The 27,159-nt window shown below is 44.3% G+C and overlaps 1 protein-coding gene across 1 annotated transcript in view; it reads right to left on the bottom strand.

Annotated features, from left to right (window-relative positions):
* Window positions 1-11,949: 11,949 nt before the first annotated feature.
* The window catches only part of LOC135542811 (prolactin receptor-like), a 63,707-nt gene continuing 48,497 nt past the window's right edge, over window positions 11,950-27,159 (bottom strand). The window contains exons 3-9 of the mRNA XM_064970032.1: window positions 19,994-20,135; window positions 18,342-18,511; window positions 16,086-16,264; window positions 15,102-15,255; window positions 14,869-14,956; window positions 14,554-14,623; window positions 11,950-13,981 (exon numbers count right to left, since the gene is read on the bottom strand). Of these exons, the coding sequence (XP_064826104.1) occupies window positions 13,256-13,981; window positions 14,554-14,623; window positions 14,869-14,956; window positions 15,102-15,255; window positions 16,086-16,264; window positions 18,342-18,511; window positions 19,994-20,135 (1,529 nt within the window). The 3' untranslated portion in view covers window positions 11,950-13,255. The remainder of the gene's footprint in view (window positions 13,982-14,553; window positions 14,624-14,868; window positions 14,957-15,101; window positions 15,256-16,085; window positions 16,265-18,341; window positions 18,512-19,993; window positions 20,136-27,159) is intronic.

The following is a 27,159-nucleotide window of genomic DNA, read 5'->3' as shown; positions in this document are numbered from 1 at the left end:
CCAAGAATCAATTACCATCAGAATACATTATCACAGTGTTTTACAATTCAAACATTCAGATCTCCCTTTCTTACAGCCAAATATTGTCCAATGAATGCCACAAATCAATGATGCCCACCTAGCGAATCTGTTGCTAGTTTTAGCATCTTTTCTGACTACCCTGACGACATACAGTTACTTTTAAAAATGTATTTAGAAATTTTTATCAACTTCTGAAAAGTGACTCAAAGCAATAATGCACGCATTTTCCTTCTAAATGACACAAACAATTTTCTCTGTCACCCTCAGTCACCACCTCATTGCCGTGGCGACAAAAGTGCCTTGTGAGTGATGTCATCAACAGGCGCTGAGTCCATTCCCAGGCCGCAACGACAAATTATTGTTGGCTGTCTGCAGCAGCAGTAGTAGTACGGGTTCGATAAACCAAACCTAATTTATCACATCTGTTGGATCTTGAATAGAACTTACAACATCAATCAATATCTCTCAATTCGCTAAATTTATAAGAACATTTCGATGGGCACAAATCTATCGTAATTGTCTCTTCATTATTATTTAGAATTCATTACATTTAAGTAACTGTCTCTTCTTTGATACAGCATTTTAATTACGACTCCATTCCCAATACATTATTCAAACAGATCATTTAGTGAACAGACGTCTCACCTCAAAATTCGCTTTGTTATTTTTTACATTTTAAATAAATTAGTCACTCAATTTAACCTAAACAATCCATTAAAAAAGTTCCATGTATATCTTATACAAACACTAGCGACCATATCTTTCTCGGCAAAACATACAATTAGTTTAATTACAATCAAAAACTCTGATTTTAGTCAAAGCACTTACTGGGAACTGAACCCGGGCCTCTCGCGTTGCAGGCGAGAATTACAATTGTCTATATTCATAACTCCGGCACCGAGACAACAAAAATAGCCCTAATTTAAAAGGCCAAGTTTTTCCTCAGCAAGGATTCTCATTAATCTCGCTCTCTACTATTTAGGCATAGTTACTATTGTGACTCTTGAGTTATTAGGTTATTAGGTCTCACTCGTGAGCGAATTATCGTTCCTTATGACTCTTGACTTGTTAATGATTTCCTTCTTTAAACTTACTCCTCCATGTCGGGCCAAAATAAGTGTTCCTCTTATCTCTTCCCTGCATTATTTTTCATCTCCCGTTAATTCCGGGACCTCCTGCCCATTGCTAGTTAAATCCTTGCCGTTACTAGTAGCTATGGTATTTAATCACTTATCTATGCCTTTCTATTTTTTTTACCTTCTATGTCTGTGTATTTCTACGATCTATGTATGTGCTATTTACCATTACCTAGTTACAATCTATGTGCATGTATTTCTATGATCTTTGTTTGTGCTGTTTACCGTTACCTAGTTACAATCTATATGCATGTATTTCTATGATCTTTGTATGTGCTGTTTACCGTTACCTAGTTACAATCTATGTGCATGTATTTCTATGATCTTTGTATGTGCTGTTTACCATTACCTAGTTACAATCTATGTGCATGTATTTCTATGATCTTTGTATGTGCTGTTTACCGTTACCTAGTTACAATCTGTGCGTATGGATTTATATGATTCTCTTCCCTGGAAACGTATATATAGCGTTGCTATCGACCGGACATTAGATCTCACTTCCACATCTATAAGTTATTACCCAGAGGACATACATCCCTTGTTAAACTCGGGTTGTATTCATCCAATCTCACTTCGCTATTTTTAAGTTTCCCTCCCACTTTTTTGGATATTATTTCTTTCAGTATTGAATAGGTTCAGTTGTTCCGTTCGCCTAGAATTACCCTGCCTTCTCACCAAGTCTAATTTATCCTCACTTGTTTTAGTATATCTATCCACTACCTTTCATAGTCAGACTACTTCCCATATACAGATAGACTACTTAGGTTAAAACTTTATTTAGGTATGCCTTTTGAATGAATGGCTATCCTATTTGTACAGAACGACCGTCCTATCTAACAAAACGTACTATATCCCACCCTTAATAACCCTTCGGCTTGCAAAACCAGGATTTATTAAGTTCTATTTCATTAACGGTAGTGCACCTTACCACAGGTAATTTCAGACCTGTCACACACAATCCTTGTATATTGGTCATACAGGTAACTGTAACGGGATTCTTCCGTCGAAGGAGAGGCGGACCAATACATAGCGTGGTTGAAGTTCATGTTTTTTTAATAAGAAAAACTATACATGAACAAACTACAAAATAATAAATGTGAAAACCCATAACCAGTCCCGTGTGGTACAAACACTGACACAGGAGACAATCACCCACAAAACCCAACACAAAACAGGCTACATAAATATGGCTCCCAATCAGAGACAATGACTAACACCTGCCTCTGATTGAGAACCATATCAGGCCCAAACACAGAAACAGACAGGATATCCAACATAGAATGCCCACTCAGACCACACCCTGACCAAACAAAACATAGAACATACAAAGCAAACTATGGTCAGAGTGTGACAGTACCCCCCCGCCAAAGTGCGGACTCCGGCCGCAGAACCTGAACCTATTGGGGAGGGTCTGGGTGGGCATCTGTCCGCGGTGGCGGCTCTGGTGCTGGACGTGGCCCCCACTTCACCATAGTCTTAGTCCGCCACATGGTCCGCTTCCGTGTCCTCCTAACCACGGCGACCCTTCTAAATGACCCCACTGGACTGAGGGGCAGCTCGGGACAGAAGGGCAGCTCGGGACAGAGGGGCAGCTCCGTACTGGCTGACGACTCTGGCAGATCCTGGCTGACTGGCTGCTCTGGCAGATCCTGGCTGAATGGCGGTTCTGGCAGATCCTGGCTGACTGGAAGCTCTGGCTGCTCCATGCAGACTGGCAGCTCTGGCTGCTCCATGCAGACTGGCAGCTCTGGCTGCTCCATGCAGACTGGCAGCTATGGCTGCTCCATGCAGACTGGCAGCTCTGGCAGCTCCTTGCAGACTGGCAGCTCTGGCAGCTCCTTGCAGACTGGCAGTTCCTTGCAGACTGGCAGCTACTTGCAGACTGGCAGCTCCGGCAGCGCTGGACAGGCGGGAGACTCCGGCAGCGCTGGAGAGGAGGAAAGCTCTGGCAGCGCTGGAGAGGCGAAGCCTACTGTCGGCCTGGTGCGTGGCATATCAGGCCCAAACACAGAAACAGACAAACAAGACATCCAACATAGAATGCCCACTCAGATCACACCCTGACCAAACAAAACATAGAACTTACAAAGCAAACTATGGTCAGGGTGCGACAGTAACCCAACACATCTGTTTGGAATAGCGAAGTTCCTGTTATTTATCAATTCTAAATATTTTTAGAACATCAAATCAAAGATAACTTACATCATTACTCCCAAATTCGAAAATAAAGACTATTTACCGTCGTCCTGTAGACTGGGAAAAGCAATGCCGGTTTGATTCTGTCACCTTCTCTGTCGACCTTAGCCAACATATACCAGCCTGTTCTTTAACCTCAATTCAGAGGCCAGGTCTTTAAATAACGAGACTAGACCCGCCCGTGCAAGGTTTTCGGCTACTACCTTTGGACGACAGAGGCAGGTCTTGGATATCCGGGCTCGAAGGAGCATTTGTTAGTATAATTTCATTATTCCAATATGTTTTCATTAATTGAATTAACTTAGTCTATTTTATGAAACTTTGTAAGATTCTTATTTGTATAAAATAGACAGAGACCAGTCTTATCAAAAATAGATAATAGTATTTATTCTCGGAGCGCGCTGCCATGTAACTACGAACAACATTTTATATACAAAATATGACGTCATAGGTCATAAAATATTCTTTCTCCCAACAGTTCAAAAGTTCATTCGAGATAAACCTTCTGAAGTTTTCATCCATCACCATTCAGCAGACAGTTCCAGCTAATGGAAAACCTAAGAAGACACATACTGCCTTATCTGAACATTCCTGAGCTAAGTTGAGTCGGTTCAACCATACGTTAATTACCCTTTCTGCTTACTTAAAAAAACACCTCCAATCTTCTCCAACCTGGCTGGAATGGTATTTATTTAATGTAATTACCCCCTGTTTCAGGCTCCACAATCCCTCACTCATGAATTCATATTGTTAATCAGATATAATAATAAAACAGAGTATAAGTTTACTTAGTTACAGTTCTATTTAAAATGGGGATATTGTTTAGTCATTATTCATAAAATTCCTAACACCTATTCTTGTAGACTGTGAAGTTCTTCTTTGTTTTCTCCAAGTTTCTGGTTAATGTCCTTCTTGAACTCATTTAGTTATTTTCTTACATCTTCTCGAAGTTCCTCTCGTAAGCCTGTGAGCGCCTTTCGCAATTCCTCCTTTATCACCTCACGAAATGAGGGTTATTTTGCTGCTGCTATCTTACTTGCGCTAGCATTAGCCATCTCGGGTTCATCGACGATTATATCTTCTGCTGTCTTGTTACGGGCTGTTGTTGTAGCTCCGCGACCTTAAGCTATTTTCCCCTTTCCATTTTGCGTAAGTTATTACAATGCTCAGAGTAAATACTTGAATTTAGGGGGGGGGGATACCCAACCAATGTGCAGTGTGAAAAACTAGGCAGCCATTTCCTAAGTTGTGTCACCGGAACCCCCTTTTCCAACAGTCTTGAAGGAGTTCCCACATATGCTGAGCACTTGTTGGCTGCTTTTCCCTCACTCTGCGGTCCAACTAATCTAACACCATCTCAATTGGGTTGTGGTCAGGTGATTGTGGAGGCCAGGTCATCTGATGCAGCACTCCATCACTCTCTTGGTCAAATAGCTTTTACACAGCCTGGAGGTGTGTTTGGGTTATTGTCCTGTTGAAAAACAAATTATAGTCTCAGTAAGCGCAAACCAGATGGGATGCCATATCGCTGCAGAATGCTGTGGTAGCCATGCTGGTTAAGTGTGCATTGAATTCTAAATAATTCACAGACAGTGTCACTTGCAAAGCACCCCCACACCATCACACCTCCTTCACCATGCTTCACGGTAAGAACCACACATGTACTCTACATCTCACAGCAGTTGGAACCAAAAATCTCAAATTTGGATTCATCAGATCAAAGGACAAATTTCCAGCGGTCTATGTCCATTGCTCGTGTTTCTTAGCCCAAGCAAGTCTCTTCACCTTTTGGTGTCCTTTAGTAGTGGTTTCTTTGCAGCAATTCGACCATGAAGGCCTGATTCACAGTCTTCTCTTAACAGTTGATGTTGAGATGTGTCTGTTCCTTGAACTCTGTGAAGCATTTATTTGGGCTGCATTTTCTGAGGCTGGTAACTCTAAGGAATTTATCCTCTGCAGCAGGTCTTCCATTCCTGTGGCAGTCCTCATGAGAGCCAATTTCATCATAGCACTTGATGTATTTTGCAACTGCACTTGAAGAAACTTTAAAAGTTCTTGATATTTTCCGTATTGACTGACCTTCATGTCTTAAAGTAATGATAGACTGTAATTTGTCTTTGCTTATTTGAGCTGTTCTTTCCATAATTTGGACTTGGTCTTTTACCACATAGGGCTGTCTTCTGTATACCACCCATACCTTGTCCCAACACAACTGATTGGCTCAAATGCTTTAAGAAGGAAAGAAATTTAACAAGGCACACCTGTTAATTAAAATGCATTCCAGGTGACTAACTCATGAAGCTGGTTGAGAGAATGCCAAGAGTGTGCAAAGCTGTCATCAAGGCAAAGGGTGGCTACTTTGAATAATCTCAAATATATTTTTCTTTGTTTAGTATGCACAGCTGTCATCAAGGCAAAGGGTGGCTACTTTGAAGAATCTAAAATAAATATTTTGTTTGTTTATCACTTTTTTGGTTACTACATGATTACATATGTGTTATTTCATAGTTTTAATGTGTTCACTATTATTCTATAATGTAGTACAAATAGAGAAAAACCCTGGAATGAGGTGTGTAGGTGAGTCCAAACTTTGGTTCTGTACTTTACACCCTTTCTGCCTCACCCTATGAAGAACCATCAACATATCTATTATCAGGTCTGGGTGTGCCTTTAACTTCCCTTCTTTCAGTGCAACCAGGCTGGCAGCAGAGTCGGAACACAAAATTACTATTTTAGGCCCCACTTCTTCCACCCGTACCAATGTCTACACTAGTGCTAGCATTTCAGCAGAGAAGACTGAAACTCCATCAGATAGCCACCTCCCCTAGTATATCCGAAACAAACCCTGCTCTCCCACTGCCTGGATCCTTTGATCCATCTGTGAAGATACCAGATCCCAGGCCCACCGCAGATGGGCCACAACCTCACGGAGACCAAATTCATTCCAGGTGACTACCTCATGAAGCTGGTTGAGAGAATGCCTAGAGTGTGCAAAGCTGTCATCAAGGCAAAGGGTGGTTACTTTGTAGAATCTCAAATATATTTGGATTTGTTTAACATTTTTTGGTTACTACATGATTCCATATGTATTATTCCATAGTTTTGATGTCTATTATTCTACAATGTAGAAATTAGTAAAAATAAAGAAAAACCCTTTGAATGATTCGGTGTGTCCAAACGTTTGACTGGTACAGTACACACACACGCACACACACACAAATACAGAGAGAGACACACATACAGTTTTCTGTCGACAGGTTTGGCATTTCACTGACATTTTCATTGGATAATGACGTGGAATCGCATCTGCCCTTTAAATATTTGAATACCAGCTGCGATAGATGATGGTTATTTTAGCTTTCAGTGAAGTGCAACACTCGCTACTAGGGAATTCCTGCCAGAGTCGATCAGAGGTAGTGGTGTGTCCGTGTGTGAGAGTGTTCAGGAGAATGGACGAGGCTGAAGTGGAGACAGGTCAGCAGTAGGCTTTATTCACTGCATGGGAAAGATCTTGCAGCAGGGGACATAGCTTCCAAAACAAACAACATAACTCACCCACCCCACCGTATCCAATGTACAGAACAGAAACAATTTGACCTGACTGCTTCTACGTGTCCTATATGGCCTTCACAAATACCGCTGTTGTCTGTGTTATTGTGTGTGTGTGTGTGTGTGTGTGTGTGTGTGTCTATCTCGTTAGAAAAATATATAATTTCAGTCTACCAGTGTGAGCACTTATAAGGACAGGAGAGTTCCACACAGTCAAGTCAAGGCACAAACTTGAAGCGGCACAGCAGAGTACAACAGTGAACAGAACAGTATGACAACACAAAGAAAAGCACTGTACAGGACTACTGATGGCAGAGAAACCACCTGACTTCATAGAGAGGGGGGGGAGCGAGAAAAACCAAGAGAGAGACATTAAAAACATAATTTAAATCTTAAAAATGTACCAACACGTAAAACAGACTGACCAAGGTCCATCCACAGGGCCAGTGTTTCAGACTAACCAAGGTCCATCCACAGGGCCAGTGTTTCAGACTAACCAAGGTCCATCCACAGGGCCAGTGTTTCAGACTAACCAAGGTCCATCCACAGGGCCAGTGTTTCAGATTAACCAAGGTCCATCCATAGGGCCAGTGTTTCAGACTAACCAAGGTCCATCCACAGGGCCAGTGTTTCAGACTAACCAAGGTCCATCCACAGGGCCAGTGTTTCAGACTAACCAAGGTCCATCCATAGGGCCAGTGTTTCAGACTAACCAAGGTCCATCCACAGGGCCAGTGTTTCAGACTAACCAAGGTCCATCCATAGGGCCAGTGTTTCAGACTAACCAAGGTCCATCCACAGGGCCAGTGTTTCAGATTAACCAAGGTCCATCCATAGGGCCAGTGTTTCAGACTAACCAAGGTCCATCCACAGGGCCAGTGTTTCAGACTAACCAAGGTCCATCCACAGGGCCAGTGTTTCAGACTAACCAAGGTCCATCCACAGGGCCAGTGTTTCAGACTAACCAAGGTCCATCCACAGGGCCAGTGTTTCAGACTAACCAAGGTCCATCCACAGGGCCAGTGTTTCAGACTAACCAAGGTCCATCCATAGGGCCAGTGTTTCAGACTAACCAAGGTCCATCCATAGGGCCAGTGTTTCAGACTAACCAAGGTCCATCCACAGGGCCAGTGTTTCAGACTAACCAAGGTCCATCCATAGGGCCAGTGTTTCAGACTAACCAAGGTCCATCCACAGGGCCAGTGTTTCAGACTAACCAAGGTCCATCCATAGGGCCAGTGTTTCAGACTAACCAAGGTCCATCCACAGGGCCAGTGTTTCAGACTAACCAAGGTCCATCCATAGGGCCAGTGTTTCAGACTAACCAAGGTCCATCCACAGGGCCAGTGTTTCAGACTAACCAAGGTCCATCCATAGGGCCAGTGTAACAGACTAACCAAGGTCCATCCACAGGGCCAGTGTTTCAGACTAACCAAGGTCCATCCACAGGGCCAGTTTAACAGACTAACCAAGGTCCATCCATAGGGCCAGTGTTTCAGACTAACCAAGGTCCATCCACAGGGCCAGTGTAACAGACTAACCAAGGTCCATCCATAGGGCCAGTGTAACAGACTAACCAAGGTCCATCCACAGGGCCAGTGTAACAGACTAACCAAGGTCCATCCATAGGGCCAGTGTAACAGACTAACCAAGGTCCATCCACAGGGCCAGTGTTTCAGACTAACCAAGGTCCATCCACAGGGCCAGTGTTTCAGACTTACCAAGGTCCATCCACAGGGCCAGTGTTTCAGACTAACCAAGGTCCATCCATAGGGCCAGTGTTTCAGACTAACCAAGGTCCATCCACAGGGCCAGTGTTTCAGACTAACCAAGGTCCATCCACAGGGCCAGTGTTTCAGACTAACCAAGGTCCATCCATAGGGCCAGTGTTTCAGACTAACCAAGGTCCATCCACAGGGCCAGTGTTTCAGACTAACCAAGGTCCATCCATAGGGCCAGTGTTTCAGACTAACCAAGGTCCATCCACAGGGCCAGTGTTTCAGATTAACCAAGGTCCATCCATAGGGCCAGTGTTTCAGACTAACCAAGGTCCATCCACAGGGCCAGTGTTTCAGACCAACCAAGGTCCATCCACAGGGCCAGTGTTTCAGACTAACCAAGGTCCATCCACAGGGCCAGTGTTTCAGACTAACCAAGGTCCATCCACAGGGCCAGTGTTTCAGACTAACCAAGGTCCATCCACAGGGCCAGTGTTTCAGACTAACCAAGGTCCATCCATAGGGCCAGTGTTTCAGACTAACCAAGGTCCATCCATAGGGCCAGTGTTTCAGACTAACCAAGGTCCATCCACAGGGCCAGTGTTTCAGACTAACCAAGGTCCATCCACAGGGCCAGTGTTTCAGACTAACCAAGGTCCATCCATAGGGCCAGTGTTTCAGACTAACCAAGGTCCATCCACAGGGCCAGTGTTTCAGACTAACCAAGGTCCATCCATAGGGCCAGTGTTTCAGACTAACCAAGGTCCATCCACAGGGCCAGTGTTTCAGACTAACCAAGGTCCATCCATAGGGCCAGTGTTTCAGACTAACCAAGGTCCATCCACAGGGCCAGTGTTTCAGACTAACCAAGGTCCATCCATAGGGCCAGTGTAACAGACTAACCAAGGTCCATCCACAGGGCCAGTGTTTCAGACTAACCAAGGTCCATCCACAGGGCCAGTTTAACAGACTAACCAAGGTCCATCCATAGGGCCAGTGTTTCAGACTAACCAAGGTCCATCCACAGGGCCAGTGTAACAGACTAACCAAGGTCCATCCATAGGGCCAGTGTTTCAGACTAACCAAGGTCCATCCACAGGGCCAGTGTAACAGACTAACCAAGGTCCATCCATAGGGCCAGTGTAACAGACTAACCAAGGTCCATCCACAGGGCCAGTGTTTCAGACTAACCAAGGTCCATCCACAGGGCCAGTGTTTCAGACTTACCAAGGTCCATCCACAGGGCCAGTGTTTCAGACTAACCAAGGTCCATCCATAGGGCCAGTGTTTCAGACTAACCAAGGTCCATCCACAGGGCCAGTGTTTCAGACTAACCAAGGTCCATCCACAGGGCCAGTGTAACAGACTAACCAAGGTCCATCCATAGGGCCAGTGTTTCAGACTAACCAAGGTCCATCCACAGGGCCAGTGTTTCAGACTAACCAAGGTCCATCCACAGGGCCAGTGTAACAGACTAACCAAGGTCCATCCACAGGGCCAGTGTAACAGACTTACCAAGGTCCATCCATAGGGCCAGTGTAACAGACTAACCAAGGTCCATCCACAGGGCCAGTGTAACAGACTAACCAAGGTCCATCCACAGGGCCAGTGTTTCAGACTAACCAAGGTCCATCCATAGGGCCAGTGTTTCAGACTAACCAAGGTCCATCCACAGGGCCAGTGTAACAGACTAACCAAGGTCCATCCACAGGGCCAGTGTTTCAGACTAACCAAGGTCCATCCACAGGGCCAGTGTAACAGACTAACCAAGGTCCATCCACAGGGCCAGTGTTTCAGACTAACCAAGGTCCATCCACAGGGCCAGTGTAACAGACTAACCAAGGTCCATCCATAGGGCCAGTGTAATAGGAACACAGTGTTTTAGTACAGAGTATTTAAGCTACTCATTGCATCATATCGTACTGTGTGTGTTATCATCGTTATCCAGTGTGTTAAATGGCTAATGAACTGCTTCCGATGTTATTAAACTGTACCCCGACATTTCAAATGCTCTGAGACTGGTTTATTTCACAGGTGATGCATATTATTTGTTTCTCCATGTTTCTTTCAGAAAACAATGCATATATTTAGTGTAAAAATCCTCTGAAAATAATAGACTGCCATCCACACACATTCAAGGTTATCTTCCTAGCAACTGGGAGCGTCTTACTTTTGTCATTATAAAAGCCTCCATTTTCTAAATAGCATACATGCCCTCCTATTCACCAGGAAAGCTTGTCAAAGAAGATTTCATGAAGAAATCACTGTGAAAAACACATCTACTCAAGTATGTGGGTGTGGTGAAAATGTCTTGTTCCTGTACATAACATTAGACACTTTAACCATTGTTTGTCAACTTCAGAAGATGTGTTTTCTCCCTACTCGTCTGGTCGCCTCATTTTCTATGTAAAAATCAATCAAATGATCACAGTGCTCTTTTCTTTAGCCTCCTCTCTTTTCTCCCCTGAGAGAGTGTTATGTTCTGGTAAATAAGTGCTTTCAAATCCAGCATGTAGTTAATAATCAGAGCACATGTAGCACTGCATAGTGAAGGCTGTTTTACAGACCGAAAATTATAAATGTTACCAAAAATGCAATCTGTAGTTTCATTTCTGACCAAAAATTCAATAAAAGGAAAACAAGTTTTGAGTGTATGTATGTTTGTGCCGTCACACGGGACTGAAAGTAGATTGCACCTTTACTGGGTTGACTCCCTACTGTATGCTTGGTTGTGCCGTCACACGGGACTGAAAGTAGATTGCACCTTTACTGGGTTGACTCCCTACTGTATGCTTGGTTGTGCCGTCACACGGGACTGAAAGTAGATTGCACCTTTACTGGGTTGACTCCCTACTGTATGCTTGGTTGTGCCGTCACACGGGACTGAAAGTAGATTGCACCTTTACTGGGTTGACTCCCTACTGTATGCTTGGTTGTGCAGTCACACGGGACTGAAAGTAGATTGCACCTTTACTGGGTTGACTCCCTACTGTATGCTTGGTTGTGCCGTCACACGGGACTGAAAGTAGATTGCACCTTTACTGGGTTGACTCCCTACTGTATGCTTGGTTGTGCCGTAACACGGGACTGAAAGTAGATTGCACCTTTACTGGGTTGACTCCCAACTGTATGCTTGGTTGTGCCGTCACACGGAATGAAAGTAGATTGCACCTTTACTGGGTTGACTCCCTACTGTATGCTTGGTTGTGCCGTCACACGGGACTGAAAGTAGATTGCACCTTTACTGGGTTGACTCCCTACTGTATGCTTGGTTGTGCCATCACACGGGACTGAAAGTAGATTGCACCTTTACTGGGTTGACTCCTACTGTATGCTTGGTTGTGCCGTCACACGGGACTGAAAGTAGATTGCACCTTTACTGGGTTGACTCCCTACTGTATGCTTGGTTGTGCCGTCACACGGGACTGAAAGTAGATTGCACCTTCACTGGGTTGACTAACTACTGTATGCTTGGTTGAGTTCCTGAGTATGAAGCATACAGTTAAATCTGGGATTTAGTTCATGGATTGAACCCAGACAGTTCACTTTCTAAGTGTACTTTACTGTTATCATTATTATTATTATTATTATAACATTGCCTCGTTATATTTCTCGTCAATAGTGCATTTGATATATTAAAGTATTTCCTCTGTAATTCATTCATTCTAATAATTACAATAATTTCTCTCTAAAAATACATTTATATTTGAAGAAGTGTACTGCTCTCTTGGTCTGGGTGTTCAGATCTTTGGTGTGCTCCACTGTTCTCTAAATGCAGGCTAACTTCTGCCAGGGCCTCAGAACGGCTATGACTGGTCTCAGTGAAGTACAACTGCTATTCTTGCATTCGTCAAACTTTTCACAGAGCCCTAAAACCTGACTGTTAAAAATCGTATCGTCTTTCACAGAGTGGTTGGTCATTAATTCTACATCCAACAACAAGAGAGTTCGCAGGCATTATTTTCTAACAAGATTGGACCGAAGAACAGGTGAGTATATTGACCTTTCAGTGACTCAGTCCACACAACAACAGTTGCAGTTCTATGGAGAATATATTGTTATTGTTCAAGACACTTTGCAAGTTTATGTTTTTGTTCATCTTGTCAGACTTTCTGCGTCAAAAGGAATCCATCTTGTATCCCGACCTCGGCTCTGCTCTGAAAGAAAACCTCACAGTCAAATGCTTCATCTCTGATTCCCCGCAGAGAGAATGTAGTCAGAACATGGTCCCTGCCATATCAGCAGTGAATAGAGGTGGCAGCAGTGTCTGTCCAGCAGTGTCACTGTCATTTGACAGGCAAGGGGGAGGGGGGGATAGACACAGAGGACTCATGTCCCAGGCCGGTGCACTCACAAAAACACATCATTATGTTAGTATATTAAGTAGGTATATTCAAAGGTCCATCCATGAGTTTAACATCCTCATTTTAGCCTGGAGTAATTCCTGTTGCTGTGTGTGTGTGTGTATGTGTGTGTGTGTGTGTGTGAGTGTGTGTGTGTGTGTGTGTGTGTGTGTGTGTGTGTGTGTGTGTGTGTGTGTGTGTGTGTGTGTGTGTGTGTGTGTGTGTGTGTGTGTGTGTGAGTGTGAGTGTGTGTGTGTGTGTGTGTGAGTGAGTGAGTATGTGTGCTAACTGGTCACACCATGTTGCCCTGTGTGCCAGTGGTTCCAGGCAATAAAGGCACAGCCACTTCACTCTGCTCCACACTCTCTGTCTCCATCTCTGTCTCTACCACTGTCTCTCCTAGAGCACTCCCGTTGGCTACTGCCTCCATCTTCTTAGCCAGGTAGTCATCTAACTGGCTGCTCTTCTCCAGCCCTCCTTCCTCTAGCTCCTCCTCCAGCTGTACGTAGGGGCTGTGTTTCAGGTGGTTGGGCAGGCAGGGCACCAGATGCACTTGTCCGTTGTCACCCAGCACGTTCACGCACGTGTAGAAGTCCTGGGTGGATGATGGGGGCGGGGCCTGCTGGTCCGTAGGCGGGACGGGGGTGGGATCCACCATCATGCTGTAGTCAGTGCCCGGGAAGACCAGAAGCTCTGGCTGGTCGGGGTTTGCTGTTGGCCATTCCCACGGGGTCCGGAAGGCTTCCACTGGAGCCTGGCAGTAAGGGGCGGGGACTGGGGTGTAAGAGGCGGGGACTGGTGTATAAGGGGCGTGGCTAGAGGTTGTCTGGACCAGTAGTTGGCTGTGGATGGCCATATCATAATCCTCCTTCCAGACTGCTAGGGCCCCCGGGGGAGCCTGGAGAGATTGGTTGCTGTCCATGGTGACAGGGTCCCAGACCTCCTCCTCGCTGTAGCTTGGGGGCTTATAGCCATGGAAGGAGATGAAATGACGGTTGATCTCATCAAAGCCCCCTTTCTGAGAGAGAAGGAAGGAGGAGAAAGAGGAGGGGGAGGGGTTAGAGAAGATAGGAAGGGGAGGGGATAGAGACGATAGGAAGGGTAGGGGTTAGAGAAGATAGGAAGGGGAGGGGATAGAGAAGATAGGAAGGGGACAGAGAAGATATGAAGGGGAGGGGTTAGAGAAGATAGGAAGCGGAGGGTTAGAGAAGATAGGAAGGGGACAGAGAAGATAGGAAGGGGAGGGATTAGAGAAGATAGGAAGGGACAGAGAAGATAGGAAGGGGAGGGATTAGAGAAGATAGGAAGGGGACAGAGAAGATAGGAAGGGGAGGGATTAGAGAAGATAGGAAGGGGACAGAGGAGATAGGAAAGGGAGGGGTTAGAGAAGATAGGAAGGGGAGGGATTAGAGAAGATAGGAAGGGGACAGAGAAGATAGGAAAGGGAGGGGTTAGAGAAGATAGGAAGGGGATAGAGAAGATAGGAAAGGGAGGGGTTAGAAAAGATAGTGAGAAGATAGTGAGTTACAATGAGTTATAAGTCATCAGGTTGGTGTGTGTGTGTGTGTGTGTGTGTGTGTGTGTATTTACCTTCAGAAGCAGGGGATTGATGCCTCTGATGCGTGGTTTGGGAATTGGAGGCAGAAGGAATGCTTTTATCCTACAGTGAAAGAGAGAACCATCAATACACTTTCTACATTTATATTTCATGATATTACAGCCTATGTAGCATGTGTCTGTAATATAGAAGGGTTTATATATCAATACAAGATCGCTCCTGCACACATTTATCTCTTAACCTGTCCTTTATGTAAAGAATAAAACGCTGTATCTTAAGTATTTGAAAGAAATCAAACATGTATTTGATGTTTATATAGTTGTTTACGTGTGTGTGTGCTTCCCTACCTCTTGCCCTGTAGGATAAATCCAAAGCCGATGACTAGCAAGAACATGACCCCAACACCGGTCACCAAAAGCAGAGCCAGCAGCTTATCTGTAAGGGACAAAGACAGCACACGTCTAGATCATTCCGTATGCCAACACTGTAATATGGGTCATATAACAGTGCTTCAGATTAGGAGTTGACTGTGGGTAGGTGCAGACAGTAACTGAATCATCAGACAGTTAAGAGTCCCTACCGGGGGTAGATTTGACTGGGACACAGAGTAGGAGAGGGGTGCTCCACTTGCTCCAGAGGCCGTTGTTGCGGGAACGGCATCTCACCCTGACAATGTACTCTCCTACCGGCAGATCCAGCAGCTCCAGACAAGGCTCTCTCAGCAAGCCCTTCACCTGCAGACACACAGGGGGCGATAGTGAGCTGTCAGTAGCAGTTACAGTACACATACATCATTTAGCAGATGCTCTTATCCAGAGCAATTTACAGTAGTGAGTGCATACATTTTTCATACTGGTCCCCCATGGGAATCAAACCCACAACCCTGGCATTGCAAGCACCATGCTCTACCAACTGAGCTCCACGTGATAGAGGTGACAGAAGGTGATAGAGTAGTATGATACTGGTTAAAGTGACAGTTTATATCTGATACTGTTGAAATAATATATACTGTTAATATATAATATATACTGTTTAAAAAAGATCCTTCACCGTTCAGCCAGGCTAAACCAACTAAACCTGCGTTTCTGTTTGTTTCTGTTCTTTCTCTTCTCTCATCTGACAAAGAGGCAGGATCATCGGTCGTAACGTGGGTAACAAACAAACCCCCCTGTTAACTGTGAAATAAACACATCTTCCTCTTAAAGAATCAATCACGGACATGACATGCTTCCCACGTCACACGCTTAACACCCTCAAATAGTGATGATAAACACTGCAACTACACCCCTCCCTCTCTCTCCCCCTCTCTCTTTCCCCTCCCCCTGTCTATTTCCCCTTCTCTCTTTTCTCCCTCCCCACTCTCTTTCCCCCCTCTCTCTATTTCCCCCTCTCTCTTTCCCACTCTCCCTCTTTCTCTCACGCGCTCTCTCTTTCGCTCTCTCCCTCTCTCTCCCCCTCTCTCTCTCCCGCTCTCTCTTCCCCCCCTCTCTCCCTCTCTTTCTCTCTCTCTCTCTCTCTCTCTCTCTCTCTCTCTCTCTCTCTCTCTCTCTCTCTCTCTCTCTACCTTCCAGTTGTTGGGCTCGGCGATGCGTCGGTACTGCAGCTCGAAGACCAGGGTGATCCAACCGTACTGGATGTGGGAGGGATTGGGGTAAACCCAGGACACCATGGCGGTGCGGCCAGCTTCCTCCTCCGTCTCGTTCAACAAGGTGTAGGTCAAGTTAACCGGAGCCTCTGTCTCCACTGCAGACAGACAGACAGACAGACAGCGGAGAGAGCGTTAGGACATGGACAGAGAGGAAAGAAGTGAAGCCAAGAAAACTGCATGGCGTGGGCTTGTTATGGTTGTATGCTTCACAGGGAGCAAAGAAGAGCTAGAACGTAAGTTGAAAGGAAAAGGCCTAGACTGGTAGTCACGGGGAGGGGTGAATACACAATGAACAGCAAACAGGATGTGGAGGGACAACAGAGGAGACAACAAGCAACATGCTGAGGTAATGGTACATGAATGGGGTTATCTTTTATAATGAACATGGAGAAAGGCCAGTTGGAAGGGGTATCAGAGTAAGAAGGGGAAGCTGAATAGGTTCTGAATGACACATCTCTATTGTTACCGTGAGAAAACGCCTAGAGCCTGGAGAGGAACCCTTCTATTTTCCTTCACATGCGCTACTATTCTCTGTGCATACGGAAGCACAATGTAGACATGAGTGGTGACTGTTTGCAATGCGCATACAGTATTGAACATTCACATGCACATGCACATGCACGTGTACACAAACACACACACACACACAAATCAGGGTGCTCTTTCCATCGGCTTTGGGAGTGCACTCACTGATGGAGAAGTAAGGGGAACAGAATGGCTCTGATGTGATCAGATGTGCCCTGCTGGGAGGGGACTAACTCCCATTGGACTGGGTTGAAATGAGGAAGAGCTGACGTCACACACACACAGGGAGAGGAGGCGTGGCCGACGCCAGACACACAGGAAGAGACATCACAAATATCAGACACAACAGTGGATTAACACAACAGTCATAGGTTGAGCTGAAATAGCACCCTATTCCATATACTATAGTGTACTGAAATAGCACCCTATTCCATATACTACAGTGTACTGAAATAGCACCCTATTCCCCTTAGGTTCTGGTCAAAAGTAGCACACTATCTAGGGCAACTAGAAAGGCAACTAGATTCAGCGGTGGGACGACTTTTGTTGGAGCTAATGGTTGGGGGGCTGGAAAATAATGATAATAATTTGTACACTGCAAATTGACCACAATTATGCCCAAAAAGAGATTGTATTTGAAAATAACAGTAATAATAATTTTATACCTTGATTACATTGAGACAACATCACATATTTATCTTTTTATTTACATTTGTGTGAATACTTGGGAACAGATTTCCTAAATTAAACTCAATTTTAGCTGAATTGTTGCTGATTTTACTGTTTTTTTGGGGGGGTAAGAGAAATCGCTAGCCAGATGGTTTTAGATCTCGGGAGCAGGATGCCGTTCCAGACTGAGTGGAGCCCCCAGGTGGTCTATATCAGGGGTTCCCAAACTTTTCCACTTGGGGCCCCCATTCCAGCATTGGGGAACAGCCTGCGCCCCCCCCACGCATGCACCATGTCTATTTCTATGGGCACAAGCTCTGTTCATGACACAAACTGTTCACACCCTTAGTTTAGCAGGTTTCTGTAATTCTACACATTTTGTCATGGGGTGAAAAGAACATTTATCAGTTTTAAAGCTAATTTTATTGCAATTCTATTCATTTTGCCATGTCTAATGTTATATTTGAGTGACTAAAAACATCCAACAATATCTATGGGCTAAAAAACATATAAATAAACTTTAGCTAACATGGGCTAGTTGAGCTGGACATTTCTGAGAAGTTATAAATAGCTCTCTAAGTTATGTAATGACGAACATGATAAGAGGAACTGATGATGTACTACCCAATTTTGACCCAGTTTGACCGTGGTCTATATCACCCTGTTCCTATATCATCCACATCCAGGCAGTGGTCTATATCACCCTGTACCTATATCATCCACATCCAGACAGTGGTCTATATATATCACCCTGTTCCTATATCATCTACATCCAGGCAGTGGTCTATATCACCCTGTACCTATATCAGCCACATCCAGACAGTGAACTATATCACCCTGTACCTATATCATCCACATCCAGACAGTGGTCTATATATATCACCCTGTTCCTATATCAGCCACATCCAGACAGTGAACTATATCACCCTGTACCTATATCATCAGCCACACGAGACAGTGATTTATCTCTCCCTGTACCTATATCAGCCACGTCCAGACAGTGGTCCTTGGAGCTGAACACTCCGTGGGAGGTCCTGGCCATCACGTTCATGCAGTATATGGTCCAGATTGACGTGTGGCCGCTGTCAAAGTGACAACTGTTGGGGCCGCCCGTTATATAGTCTGGACACTCACGCCTCGGCCCCTTTCTGTGACAAACAAGAAAGGAATGATATGGTCAATTCAATTCAACTCAACTCATTTCTTTGAATGAAGACGGTCTCTTAGGATACATTGTTCCTACACAATGTGATAGAATGAAAATACCTGCATTTATTGGGGGAAAAAGCCTTGAAATTAAAAATTAAGAGTAATTCAAGGCGTTTTTAATGAATGCAGGATTTTATCCTCTACCAATCCTGCAACAAGGAAAGTACAAGGTGTGTACTATGTATATATACAGTATATAGTACATGATGTGTATATATACAGTATACAGTACATGGTGTGTACATATACAGTATATTGTTCCTGGTGTGTGTATATATACAGTATATAGTACCTGGTGTGTGTATATACAGTGCCTTCGGAAAGTATTCAGACCCCTTGTCTTTTTCCACATTTTGTTACGTTACAGCCTTATTCTAAAATGTATTAAATAAAATAAAAACTCAGCAATCTACACACAATAAACCATAATTTAACCAAGAATTTGTTCTTAACTGACTTAGAATATATATATATATTTTTGAAAGGCACACACCTGTCTATATAAGGTCCCACAGTTGCCAGTGCATGTCAGAGCAAAAGCCATGATGTCTAAGGAATTGTCTGTAGAGCTTCGAGACAGGATTGCATTGAGGCACAGATGTGGGGAAGGGTACCAAAACATTTATGCAGCATTGAAGGTCCCCAAGAACATAGTGGCATCCATCGTTCTGAAATGGAAGAAGTATGGAACCACAAAGACTTTTCCTAGAGCTGGCCGCCCGGCCAAACTGAGCAATCGGGGGAGAAGGGCCTTGGTCTGGGAGGTGACCAAGAACCCAAAGGTTACTCTGAAAGAGCTCCAGAGTTCCTCTGTGGAGATGGGCGAACCTTCCAGAAGGACAACCATCTCTGCAGCACTCCAGAAATCAGGCCTTTATGGTAGAGTGGCCAGACAGAAATCTTTCCACAGTAAAAGACACAAGACAGCCTACTTGGAGTTTGCCAAAAGGCACCTAAAGGACTCTCAGACCATGAGAAACAAGATTCTCTGGTCTGATGAAACCAAGATTGAACTCTTTGGCCTGAATGCCAAGCGTCACGTCTGGAGGAAACCTGGCACCATTCCTACGGTGAAGCATGATGGTGGCAGGGATGTTTTTCAGCGGCAGCGGCTGGGAGACTAGTCAGGATTGAGGGAAAGATGAACAGAGCAAAGTACAGAGAGATCCTTGATGAAAACCTGTTTCAGAGCACTCAGGACCTCAAACCGGGACAAAGGTTCACCTTCCAACAAGACACCCGATCTAACATCTCTGGAGAGACCTGAACATAGCTGCGTTTTCACTTTGTCATTATGGGGTATTGTGTGTAGATTGAGGAGGACATATTTTTATTTAATCCATTTTAGAATAACGCTGTAACTTAAAAAATGTGGATTAAGGGGCCTGAATACGAATGCACTGTACAGTAATAGTACGTACTCTAAGGAGTAGGTGAGGCTGTAGGTGACGTTGTCGTCACTCTCGGAGTTGTTGTCAAGGGGATGCCACCAGCAGGTGAAGACCTCCATGTTGGGCGAGCGGCAGTAGTAGATGTGGGGCCGGGTCGTCACGGCAACAGCACCTGGGGGATAAAACGAGAGGTTAATGACTCTAACAGTCTCTATGGATATCTGCATTCACTGTCGGCTTTTTTCTAACAGACTGATATATTTTTCTATGCACTGTTCTGGTGAATACACGGATCAACAATTTATAAACATGAAGAAATACATGCCAAAATCATTCAGCTATCAAAATAATCCATATTATAAAACGTCAGCCTCTGAACATTTCACCGGGCCTCTCAGGTGCCTTGGTTGTCAGGGAAACTCAAATCCAGGTTCATAACATTTGGACTAATGCAAAAAACTGTTAATCCAGGTTTATGACATTTGGGCGAACGCTAATAACTGTTAATCCGTTAACAATTATAGAAGCTCACAAAAGGTGAGGTGAGTTTGTCTGGATGGCGATGAGGGGAACAACCCCATGTGATACAAACGAAGGAAGTTTGAACACTAGTGTTTTGTGAAGTGATTTTCTTCTTATGTCATTGAACTCGAAACAGAGATCTCATATGTTTGAAAACAAACAGTTGTAAAGCATAGCACACACACTGAAGGGGGGGTCTAGTTGCACCAAAAACAAGTTGAAGCTAATATACAGGTTGGTCTTACGACTCTTGTTGAGAGCAGCAGCTGGTAGGAAACTGAACTGAACCCCAAATCAAACAGCAGGACCTCGTGAGAAGGATTACATCTCCAACAGTGACACTCAGGCTGACTGGAACAAACAGTTACTGTTTAAATCCATTTATTTCCCTGAAGAAGCCCATTATGTAACTTACAGTGACGTGGACACTTATGAGATAAACATTGTATAGACAGTACATTTTTCTTTAATGATAAACCCATGATATGTTTTATGAGGCTATTAAACCATGACAAGTTTTATGAGGCTAATGAACATGACCGTCTTGAATAAGGCTGTTCAATTGACAGTTAATGTTCTATGTACAGTATTTCCCATGTCAGGAAATACAGTGTTATTGAGGCAGTACGGCTGTGACAGACTAACTTGCGTCACACACACACACACGCACGCACACGCACGCAAACACACACACACACGCACGCACACGCACGCAAATACACACACACACACACGCACGCAAATACACACACACACACACACACGCACGCACGCACGCACACACACAAATACACACACACGCACACAAATACACACACACGCACGCACACACACACACACACACACACACACACACACACACACACACACACACACACACACACACACACACACACACACACACACACACACACACACACACACACACACACACACACACACACACACACACTCCCTGCTGTGGAGGTGCATCCAGGTAACATCTGTGGAGAGACTTATAATGAGGTGAGGTCACAAGAGAGAACAGGCCTTGACCTACCCATTGTCTAATGACTGACTGAGATTACTGGTCCACTGAGAAGTATAACTACATACTGTACTTCTTAATGGACCAGTAATCTCAGTCAGTCAGCAAATTAAACAAAAGCAAAGAATCTTGCCAATGGATTTTTTAAGAATCACAAATCCTACTAGGAAAACAGGACCACTCTGGAAACTGGCCTTATAGACTACATGTGATAGGTATATATAACAGTACAGACACTGTGCTGTACTTTAGATAGATATTACATTGGCAGTTTCCTATTCATAGGCGCTTGGCAGTGTTTGAGGCACACATAGAGAGCTTTGGGAAAGTATTCAGACCCCTTCCCCTTTTCCACATTTTATTACGTTACAGCCTTATTCTAAAATTAATTAATTAAAAATCCTCATCAATCTACACGCAATATCCCATAACTACAAACCTGAAAACAGCTTTTTAGAGTTTTTTTCTAATTTATTAAAAATAAAATACGAAATATCTTATTTACATAAGTATGAATTTGAGGCACATAATGAGTTATTCATGACAACAACGAACAAGATGAAAATAGGGTCTATGTACCAAGTCAACATACATACTGGTGTGTCAACCAGAGGGTCAATATACTGGTGGGAGGAGCGATAGGAGGACGGTCTCATTGATGACGTGGATGTCAGGTTGGATTAAATGTGGAAGACACCATTCAGTTGAATGCATTCAGTTGTACAACTGACTATGTATCCCTCTTTCCCACTCCTTTCATTGTAATGGCTGCAATGGAATACATGGAACTTTGACTCTATTACAATGAGCCCATCCTCCTATAGCTCCTCCCACCATCCTCCTAGGATGTCAAAATACAGTAGCTCTATATGCCAGTGTTTGTGGGTGGGGTCTAATTGTCTGAGCGAGACAAGCTGTCTGTAGGTGACGTGTGTGTGCATGTGTGTGTGTGTACATGTGGGTGTGCGCAACTAACACTGTTACTGTGGTGAAGAGCCATTACACTCTGGCTAATCCCAGCTGCAGATATCAGTAAACAGGAAGTAGAGGAAAGTAGATTTAGAAAAAGGACGACAATGCCTCTGAAGATGTTCCTCCTCTCTACGTTTTCTACCATTCATGTGATCTGGATTTTCTCCCTTCCTTCCCTCCTGGGCAGTGCAGTAATCACCTTACTGTGACATGTATTTCCCATTCCAGTCTCAACTATACCCTGTCTGGGTTGGTTCAATACCATGGTTCTCCCTCCAGCACCAACCTATCCTACACACAGTCCTAAGTCAATTCAGCTGTCAGTACCACTAAAGCAGACAGCAACAACTCCCTTCTGTGGTTTGATGGTTCAGCTAGTTCACTACCGGGGCTGTGAGAGCTTACCTCCTCAACGAGCTGAGAGCTCCACTACATATTAGACTATGAACAACCAGCTGAGAGCTTACCTCCGTTACGTATTAGACTGTGAACAACCAGCTGAGAGCTTACCTCCGCTACATATTAAACTATGAACAACCAGCTAAGGGCTTACCTCCACTACATATTAAGACTATGAACAACCAGCTGAGAGCTCCACTACATATTAAGACTATGAACAACCAGCTGAGAGCTCCACTACATATTACACTATGAACAACCAGCTGAGAGCTCCACTACATATTAGACCATGAACAACCAGCTGAGAGCTCCACTACATATTAGACTATGAACAACCAGCTGAGAGTTTACCTCCGCTACATATTAACACTATGAACAACCAGCTGAGAGCTCCACTACATATTAGACTATGAACAACCAGCTGAGAGCACCACTACATATTAGACTATGAACAACCAGCTGAGAGCTCCACTACATACTAGACTATGAACAACCAGCTGAGAGCTCCACTACATATTAGACTATTAACAACCAGCTGAGGGCTTACCTCCACTACATATTAAGACTATGAACAACCAGCTGAGAGGTCCACTACATATTAGACTATGAACAACCAGCTGAGGGCTTACCTCCACTACATATTAGACTATGAACAACCAGCTGAGAGCTCCACTACATATTAGACTATGAACAACCAGCTGAGAGCTACACTACATATTAGACTATGAACAACCAGCTGAGGGCTTACCTCCACTACATATTAAGACTATGAACAACCAGCTGAGAGCTCCACTACATATTAGACTATGAACAACCAGCCGAGGGCTTACCTCCACTACATATTAAGACTATGAAACCCCAGCTGAGAGCTCCACTACATACAAGACTATGAACAAGCAGCTGAGAGCTTACCTCCGCTACGTATTAGACTATGAACAACCAGCTGAGAGATAACCTCCGTTACGTATTAGACTGTGAACAACCAGCTGAGAGCTAACCTCTGCTACATATTAGACTATGAACAACCAGCAGAGAGCTTACCTCCGCTACAATTAAACTATGAACAACCAGCAGAGAGCTTACCTCCGCTACGTATTAGACTATGAACAACCAGCTGAGAGCATACCTCCACTACGTATTCGACTATGAACAACCAGCTGAGAGCTTACCTCCGCTACGTATTAGACTATGGACAACCAGCTGAGAGCTTACCTCCGCTACGTATTAGACTATGAACAACCAGCTGAGAGCTTACCTCCGTTACGTATTAGACTGTGAACAACCAGCTGAGAGCTTATCTCCGCTACATATTAAACTATGAACAACCAGCTAAGGGCTTACCTCCACTACATATTAAGACTATGAACAACCAGCTGAGAGCTCCACTACATATTAGACTATGAACAACCAGCTGAGAGCTCCACTACATATTAGACTATGAACAACCAGCTGAGGGCTTACCTCCATTACATATTAAGACTATGAACAACCAGCTGAGAGGTCCACTACATATTAGACTATGAACAACCAGCTGAGGGCTTACCTCCACTACATATTAAGACTATGAACAACAAGCTGAGAGCTCAACTACATATTAGACTATGAACAACCAGCTGAGGGCTTACCTACACTACATATTAAGACTATGAACAACCAGCTGAGAGCTCCACTACATACAAGACTATGAACAACCAGCTGAGAGCTTACCTCCGCTACGTATTGGACTATGAACAACTAGCTGAGAGCTTACCTCCGCTACGTATTAGACTATGAACAACCAGCTGAGGGCTTACCTCCACTACATATTAAGACTATGAACAACCAGCTGAGAGCTCCACTACATATTAGACTATGAACAACCAGCTGACAGCCCCACTACATATTAGACTATGAACAACCAGCTGAGGGCTTACCTCCACTACATATTAAGACTATGAACAACCAGCTGAGAGCTCCACCACATACAAGACTATGAACAACCAGCTGAGAGCTTACCTCCGTTACGTATTAGACTGTGAACAACCAGCTGAGAGCTAACCTCCGCTACATATTAGACTATGAACAACCAGTAGAGAGCTTACCTCCGCTACAATTAAACTATGAACAACCAGCTGAGAGCTTACCTCCGCTACGTATTAGACTATGAACAACCAGCTGAAAGCATACATCCGCTACGTATTATACTATGAACAACCAACTGAGAGCTTACCTCCGCTACGTATTAGACTATGAACAACCAGCTGAGAGCATACATCCGCTACGTATTATACTATGAACAACCAACTGAGAGCTTACCTCCGCTACGTATTAGACTATGAACGACCAGCTGAGAGCTTACTCCCTCTACATATTGGACTATGAACAACTAGCAGAGAGCTTACCTCCGCTACGTATTAGACTATGAACAACCAGCTGAGAGCTTACCTCCGCTACGTATTAGACTATGGACAACCAGCTGAGAGCTTACCTCCGCTACGTATTAGACTATGAACAACCAGCTGAGAGCTTACCTCCGCTATGTATTAGACTATGAACAACCAGCCGAGAGCTTACCTCCTCTACATATTAGACTATGAACAACCAGCTGAGAGTTTACCTCCACTATGTATTAGACTATGAACAACCAGCTGAGAGCTGACCTCCGCTACGTATTGGACTATGAACAACTAGCTGAGAGCTTACCTCTGCTACGTATTAGACTATGGACAACCAGCTGAGAGCTTACCTCTGCTACGTATTAGACTATGAACAACCAGCTCAGAGCTTACTCCCTCTACATATTGGACTATGAACAACCAGCTGAGAGTTTACCTCCTCTACATTTAGACTATGAACAACCACCCGAGAGTTTACCTCCTCCACATATTAGACTATGAACAACCAGCTGAGAGCTTAACTCCGCTACGTATTAGACTATGAACAACCAGCTGAGAGCTTACCTCCGCTATGTATTAGACTATGAACAAACAGCTGAGAGCTTACCTCCACTACGTATTCGACTATGAACAACCAGCTGAGAGCTTACCTCCGCTACGTATTAGACTATGGACAACCAGCTGAGAGCTTACCTCCGCTACGTATTAGACTATGAACAACCAGCTGAGAGCTTACCTCCGTTACGTATTAGACTGTGAACAACCAGCTGAGAGCTTACCTCCGCTACATATTAAACTATGAACAACCAGCTAAGGGCTTACCTCCACTACATATTAAGACTATGAACAACCAGCTGAGAGCTCCACTACATATTAAACTATGAACAACCAGCTGAGAGCTCCACTACATATTAGACTATGAACAACCAGCTGAGGGCTTACCTCCACTACATATTAAGACTATGAACAACAAGCTGAGAGCTCAACTACATATTAGACTATGAACAACCAGCTGAGGGCTTACCTACACTACATATTAAGACTATGAACAACCAGCTGAGAGCTCCACTACATACAAGACTATGAACAACCAGCTGAGAGCTTACCTCCGCTACGTATTGGACTATGAACAACTAGCTGAGAGCTTACCTCCGCTACGTATTAGACTATGAACAACCAGCTGAGGGCTTACCTCCACTACATATTAAGACTATGAACAACCAGCTGAGAGCTCCACTACATATTAGACTATGAACAACCAGCTGAGAGCCCCACTACATATTAGACTATGAACAACCAGCTGAGGGCTTACCTCCACTACATATTAAGACTATGAACAACCAGCTGAGAGCTCCACCACATACAAGACTATGAACAACCAGCTGAGAGCTTACCTCCGTTACGTATTAGACTGTGAACAACCAGCTGAGAGCTAACCTCCGCTACATATTAGAATATGAACAACCAGCTGAAAGCATACATCCGCTACGTATTATACTATGAACAACCAACTGAGAGCTTACCTCCGCTACGTATTAGACTATGAACAACCAGCTGAGAGCATACATCCGCTACGTATTATACTATGAACAACCAACTGAGAGCTTATCTCCGCTACGTATTAGACTATGAACGACCAGCTGAGAGCTTACTCCCTCTATATATTGGACTATGAACAACTAGCAGAGAGCTTACCTCCGCTACGTATTAGACTATGAACAACCAGCTGAGAGCTTACCTCCGCTACGTATTAGACTATGAACAACCAGCTGAGAGCATACATCCGCAACGTATTATACTATGAACAACCAACTGAGAGCTTACCTCCGCTACGTATTAGACTATGAACGACCAGCTGAGAGCTTACTCCCTCTATATATTGGACTATGAAAAACTAGCAG

The sequence above is a fragment of the Oncorhynchus masou genome, chromosome 6 (genome assembly GCF_036934945.1).
Source record: "Oncorhynchus masou masou isolate Uvic2021 chromosome 6, UVic_Omas_1.1, whole genome shotgun sequence".
NCBI classification, from domain to species: domain Eukaryota; kingdom Metazoa; phylum Chordata; class Actinopteri; order Salmoniformes; family Salmonidae; genus Oncorhynchus; species Oncorhynchus masou.
The sequence above is the reverse complement of the archived record's forward strand: the minus strand, read 5'-3'. Positions and strand labels throughout refer to the sequence as shown.